Source organism: Rattus norvegicus, chromosome 3 (assembly GCF_036323735.1).
Source record: "Rattus norvegicus strain BN/NHsdMcwi chromosome 3, GRCr8, whole genome shotgun sequence".
NCBI lineage: Eukaryota > Metazoa > Chordata > Mammalia > Rodentia > Muridae > Rattus > Rattus norvegicus.
The window spans coordinates 92,480,605-92,487,926 of NC_086021.1; the positions used below are offsets into that span (position 1 = coordinate 92,480,605).

Genomic DNA, 7,322 nt, shown 5'->3' on the forward strand with positions numbered 1-7,322 from the left:
TATTATTCCCCTGTAAGAAAATATTTATTACATGTAACCAAATATATATGCCATGTCAATTTTATGTAAGAAAAATCTCTTAACTAAATGTAATAAAAGGTATATCAATCATTGTATTATATTTTTGCAATTTTCAGATTTTTCAATTTAAAAATTTTTCTTTCACACACACACACAAAAGTATGCATATACATATACATATATCTGATTGTCTTCAATTGAAGTTATGTCATGATAGCTAGATTGGGTAATACATTGGAGTTTTGTAGGTTTACAATTGTGTATTAAATTTAAGGCAATATATCTCCTCTTCCTGACTTTATCAGAAGCAAATTCTTCAACAGCGAAGTATAGGACTCTCTTGGCAATTCCTTTCTTCACGCCTGGAGTTTGCCAGGATCATTCAATGACAGACCCAGCACAGATATCCACTGTTGGTTCTATTTTGTGATATCACAAATTGTATTTTATCTATTAAATTTCATTTCACAGATCTCAAATCTCAAATTTTTCTTTTAAATAAATAAAATTTAATCAGATCAAGGACAATGAGCAAGGAAACATTTGCTATTTATCAAAATGATTTGGTTTACAAAACACCAGTATAATATACAGAAGTATATTGGATTAATCAAATTTCTGACTTGATAAATTTAGAATATATCATATTCGAACAATGCAAGATGAGAATCGTGCACTGACTACATATTTACTGACAATGTGAATTACCTAAGAGATTACAAACAATCATATAAAATTGCATGTGACTTTACAATAGTTCATCAATCACATAAATGAATGAAAGAGATGAAGCAAAGTATGGAGACAGTAGCAAGAACTTTATGTCTTTGTCATACAAGTGTATATATTCATATTATTTGATGAGGACCATGATCTAGAATGTCAATAATTATTACAGAATAACTATATATGTTAAAATGTTATTTTTAGTTGCAAATATTTGACTACAACTTAATTCTATTTTAATAACTTAGTTTTAATAAAAACTTAAGAAGTACTAAATATTTTTTCAGATAATTATGTTTGATTAATTAGCATAACTGAAAGTAATTTCCAAAAAATCAATCAGTATCCTTCATATAGAAGCAATGTTTGTTCCATGTAAAGCAATATGCATTAATATATGGCAAGAATGTAAGTTTTGCAATATTAACTGATGAGATTTATTATTATTTTCTCAAATGGTTTTACACTTATCTTATCACACTGTTCTATAATACTTATTCTCTGTTGATGGAGAAATGGAGATTAAAACCCTGTGAATTTTGTTATTTTGTAATATAAGAGGATCCTGACTGACATAGTGGTCACTTTGATCATAATTAAATGGATATTTTATTATGTGGACTATACAGATTCATTTATAATAATTTCAATTTTGTTTTGTGTAATGAAGACTTACCAAATATAAGAAGATGCAAGTGTTTTTTTATTTTTAAGGTAGAGAAGCCAAGTGTATAATACAAACAAAGGAACATCAACCTTTGCCATAATTGTTACCTTAGTAGTTCAGAACTTTCTCTCCTTTCCTTATAATTCTACCAATAGCACATTTTACTTCTTTGTTTCTGAGACTATAAATGAGTGGGTTCAGCATGGGAATCACAATAGTATAGAAAACAGAAGCCACTTGATCCTTACCCAAGGAGAAAGACTTATTTGATTTTAAATGAGTGAAGATCATGGTACCATAAAATATGGTAACTGCCAGAATATGAGAAGCACAAGTTGAGAAGGCCTTTTGCTTTCCTGAGGTGGAATTGATCTTCAAAATAGTAGAGAAGATTGACACATAAGATGCAGATATTGTGATAAGGGACAGCAGTAGAGTGGAACCAGCAAAGATAAATATAATGGATTCAATGTCATGTGTGTTGCTGCATGAGAGGGCTATAAGTGGGGATGTGTCACAGAAAAAGTCATGGATGACATTGGAGTTGCAGAAATCCAGTGTACCCATGCACAACATATTGACTGTGGAATCTACAGCTCCAAACACATATGACAGAGTAAGGAGGGTACTGCAGAATCTGTTGGACATAATGACCGAATAATGTAGAGGACTACAGATGGCTACATACCTATCATAAGCCATTGAGGACAGAAGGAAACACTCAGTAGCTGCCAAAAGAACAAAAAAGTACATTTGGGTGAAGCAGCCCACAAAGGAAATGTTCTTAGTGGAAGTCATCAGGTTTTCTAAAGTTTTAGGTGTAATGACAGTTGAGTAAGTGAGGTCAAGGAAAGACAAGTGGGTGAGGAAAAAGTACATGGGAGTGTGAAGCTGAACATCTAGACGAATGATAAGTATCATGCCTACGTTCCCTAACACAGTGAGCATGTATATCAGGAGAAACAGCACAGAGAGGACCAGCTGGACCTCCTTGGAATCTGTCAGCCCCATGAGGATGAAATCAAGTTTATTTGTATAATTCCAGGTATTCATTGTGAACTACCCTAAAATGAAATTAAAATGACACTTAGGTCAAGTAAATCTCAATAAGATATTTTATGCATATTTCTCACCTTCATAATTAATTTACATTCTCATAAAGCAGATATTACTTCTGCAGAGTTACTAAAATCTAATGTCAAGTATGACACTTGATTATTATGTAATAATGATCATAGGTTGCTTTATATTTTCAATAGAACTTACCATAACATTTAAAAGAGAAACAAGGTACAGAAATATTAAGTTGCTATTGAGGACTCATTTCCAAAGCTTCCTGATTATATGTGTACATAATATTACTGCAGAGCATATTTAAGATTCTGTATTACTCTTTCAAAGTAGCTTTTGAAACTTAATCAATACTCTTACTATACAAAATGAAATTTAGAAAATCATTTTAATGTATCATTTTTTCTTTTTCTTCAAATATGATTTATTCTAATTAAAAAATAAATCTCATTTTTCACAGAAGTCTCATTGGCTCCATTAAAATTATGCCTATTCATGAAAAAGAAATATTCTCATGCCCCAACAATTCATAGTCAAAGATCTTCTAAAAATGGCACTTTCAAAATATGATAATGACTTTAAGAATCTCTTGTCATTAAGACTTCTTTCTTTTGGTCAGAAATCCTGACAGTTTTTGTCAAAGCCCCAAAATTAGTGTGTATAAGCAGGCTTAGAATAAATGCCTTGTGTTATTTTAACTGGTCTAAGACTTTCTGACCTTCAGAATACTTACTGTCAGCCAAGTTTTAAGGAAGCAACAATCACAGAACTTTTAATATCACATGCATAAAACTTTGACAACTTTGAATTTTTTTCAAATATAAAAGAAGACATAGGTTGAAGAATCTGAATTCTTCTGAGGTATAGTTTTCCTTGTTATTTCCAAATATATTTGTATTAATTTTCTTTAAGTGGGAATATAAGAAAAGTCAGCCAAAAGGTTTTCGGATCTTCTTAGAGTACAAGGTACCACAGTAGCTATTAGTCAAATGAGTTCTAATAACTTCTCTATTTCCAAGTAGTCTGTTTTTTCCACCTAATAATTTAAACATATTTATAAAGGGTGCTGAGCACAATCTAACCTGTGGTCATCCTTAGAGACCAATTTCTACAAAACACTGCCATGCTTTTGAGAACCAAAGTTCAAGTGATAATTGAGTTAAAGGATTTCTTTTCTAACTCCCACAGTGAAAAGAATGACCAAAGCTTTCCTTCTAATGACATACTTGTAATATAGAGCTATATATACACTCATTTTTATTAGTTCAAATGAGTGAGGTTTTCACACATATACCTGTTTATCAGTTATATTGTCAAGATTGTACTTACAAAGATTTCAGTGAGATATTCTTGAAATTTAGATTAATGATTTCATAATAAGAGGCATACATTATAAACAACAAAATACAATAAAATATCACCATGCCACAGCTTTGTCATATTTTAGCCTTCATTTTTAGTTTGTCTTAATTTTTATTTTCTATTTTTCTTTTCAGTTCCTTAAATATGACAAATGAGACAAAAATTTTAATTACTAACGATTTAAAGCAAGTACTGTATACATCTGATCAATTTCCTGACCCTCTGTACTTCTCTCCTGTCCCTTCCCGTACCTGATCTTGCTCCCCATTTTTCCTCCTGCTTTCTCTCCCTCAGAGCTCCCTCCCTCCCTCTAGTATCTGTGAATATTTTGTTCCACTTCTAAGTAGGATTGACACATACATACATGGATCTTTCTTCTCCTTAAGCTTTATATGGTCTGTGAGTTGTACTGTTGGTGTTCCAAGCTTTTGGGCTGTTAGCTTATCAGTGAGTACATACCATGTGTGTTCTTTTGTGTCTATGTTACCTAATTTTGGATGATATTTTCTAGTTCTATCCATTTGCCTAGAAATTTCATGAAGTCATTAATAGCTGAGTAGTACTCCACTGCCTAAATGTAACACTTTTTCAAGTATTCATTCCTCTGTTGAAGGGCATCTGGGTTGTTTCTAGCTTCCAGCTATTAGAAATAAGGCTGCTATGAACTTAGTGGAGCATGTATCCTTGTTCTAAGCTGGAGCATCTTTTGGGTCTATGCTCAGGAATGGTATAGCTGGGTCTTCAGGTAGTACTATGTCAAGTTTTCTGAGGAACTGCCCAATTGATTTTCAGAGTGATTGTACCAGTTTCTAATCCCACCAAAAGTGATAGATGTGAACTAGGAGTGGCTGATAGGAAGTCCTATATGCCAGGAAAGCAAGAGGATCTCAAGAACCAATTGGAAGATATTAACTGAAGTACCCAACAAAGGGGAGAAAAATCCTATAGAGAATATCTCTAATAGATAAGCATGGCCCACATTTGAGTGATGGGGCAACCCACACATCTCAAAACTTTTAACCCCAAATTTTTCCTATCTAAAGAAAATGCAGGGACTAAAATGTAGCAGAGCTTGAAACAAAAGCCATGTAGAAACTGACCCAGATAGGAATCCAGCCCATATTCAGATACCAAACCACAACACTATTGTTGATTCCAAGAAGCACTTGGTGAGAGTAACCTAGTATAGCTGTCCCTTAAGAGGCAACCAAGTAGAAACAAAAAGGACCATAGAAAGAATCAACAGAACCAAAAGTTGGCTCTTTGAGAAAATCAACAAGATAGATAAACCCTTAGCCAGACTAACGAGAGGACACAGAGAGTGCGTCCAAATTAACAAAATCAGAAATGAAAAGGGAGACATAACTACAGATTCAGAGGAAATTCAAAAAATCATCAGATCTTACTATAAAAACCTATATTCAACAAAACTTGAAAATCTTCAGGAAATGAACAATTTCCTAGACAGATACCAGGTATCGAAGTTAAATCAGGAACAGATAAACCAGTTAAACAACCCCATAACTCCTAAGGAAATAGAAGCAGTCATTAAAGGTCTCCCAACCAAAAAGAGCCCAGGTCCAGACGGGTTTAGTGCAGAATTCTATCAAACCTTCATAGAAGACCTCATACCAATATTATCTAAACTATTCCACAAAATTGAAACAGATGGAGCACTACCGAATTCCTTCTACGAAGCCACAATTACTCTTATACCTAAACCACACAAAGACACAACAAAGAAAGAGAACTTCAGACCAATTTCCCTTATGAATATCGACGCAAAAATACTCAATAAAATTCTGGCAAACCGAATTCAAGAGCACATCAAAACAATCATCCACCATGATCAAGTAGGCTTCATCCCAGGCATGCAGGGATGGTTTAATATACGGAAAACCATCAACGTGATCCATTATATAAACAAACTGAAAGAACAGAACCACATGATCATTTCATTAGATGCTGAGAAAGCATTTGACAAAATTCAACACCCCTTCATGATAAAAGTCCTGGAAAGAATAGGAATTCAAGGCCCATACCTAAACATAGTAAAAGCCATATACAGCAAACCAGTTGCTAACATTAAACTAAATGGAGAGAAACTTGAAGCAATCCCACTAAAATCAGGGACTAGAAAAGGCTGCCCACTCTCTCCCTACTTATTCAATATAGTTCTTGAAGTTCTAGCCAGAGCAATCAGACAACAAAAGGAGATCAAGGGGATACAGATTGGAAAAGAAGAGGTCAAACTATCACTATTTGCAGATGACATGATAGTATATTTAAGTGATCCCAAAAGTTCCACCAGAGAACTACTAAAGCTGATAAACAACTTCAGCAAAGTGGCTGGGTATAAAATTAACTCAAATAAATCAGTTGCCTTCCTCTATATAAAAGAGAAACAAGCCGAGAAAGAAATTAGGGAAACGACACCCTTCATAATAGACCCAAATAATATAAAGTACCTCGGTGTGACTTTAACCAAGCAAGTAAAAGATCTGTACAATAAGAACTTCAAGACACTGAGGAAAGAAATTGAAGAAGACCTCAGAAGATGGAAAGATCTCCCATGCTCATGGATTGGCAGGATTAATATAGTAAAAATGGCCATTTTGAAAAAGCAATCTACAGATTCAATGCAATCCCCATCAAAATACCAATCCAATTCTTCAAAGAGTTAGACAGCACAATTTGCAAATTCATCTGGAATAACAAAAAACCCAGGATAGCTAAAGCTATCCTCAACAATAAAAGGACTTCAGGGGGAATCACTATCCCTGAACTCAAGCAGTATTACAGAGCAATAGTGATAAAAACTGCATGGTATTGGTACAGAGACAGACAGATAGACCAATGGAATAGAATTGAAGACCCAGAAATGAACCCACACACCTATGGTCACTTGATTTTTGACAAAGGAGCCAAAACCATCCAATGGAAAAAAGATAGCATTTTCAGCAAATGGTGCTGGTTCAGCTGGAGGGCAACATGTAGAAGAATGCAGATTGATCCATCCTTACCACCCTGTACAAAGCTTAAGTCCAAGTGGATCAAGGACCTCCACATCAAACCAGACACACTCAAACTAATAGAAGGAAAACTAGGAAAGCATCTGAAGACATGGGCACTGGAAAAAATTTCCTGAACAAAACACCAATGGCTTATGCTCTAAGATCAAGAATCGACAAATGGGATCTCATAAAACTGCAAAGCTTCTGTAAGGCAAAGGACACTGTGGTTAGGACAAAACGGCAACCAATAGATCGGGAAAAGATCTTTACCAATCCTACAACAGATAGTGGCCTTATATCCAAAATATACAAAGAACTCAAGAAGTTAGACCGCAGGGAAACAAATAACCCTATTAAAAATGGGGTTCAGAGCTAAACAAAGAATTCACAGCTGAGGAATGCCGAATGGCTGAGAAACACCTAAAGAAATGTTCAACATCTTTAGTCATAAGGGAAATGCA

At 34.2% G+C, this 7,322-nt stretch overlaps 1 protein-coding gene across 1 annotated transcript; it reads right to left on the bottom strand.

Annotated features, from left to right (window-relative positions):
• Positions 1 to 1,522: 1,522 nt before the first annotated feature.
• Positions 1,523 to 2,467, bottom strand: Or8h9 (olfactory receptor family 8 subfamily H member 9). The gene has a single exon (NM_001000674.1). It carries the CDS (start codon positions 2,465 to 2,467, stop codon positions 1,523 to 1,525), a length of 945 nt encoding a protein of 314 aa, NP_001000674.1.
• Positions 2,468 to 7,322: the final 4,855 nt, after the last annotated feature.

Excerpts from the sequence above, each read along its gene's own strand:
- Or8h9 (NM_001000674.1), bottom strand. The coding sequence starts at position 2,467 with ATGAATACCTGGAATTATACAAATAAACTTGATTTCATCCTCATGGGG.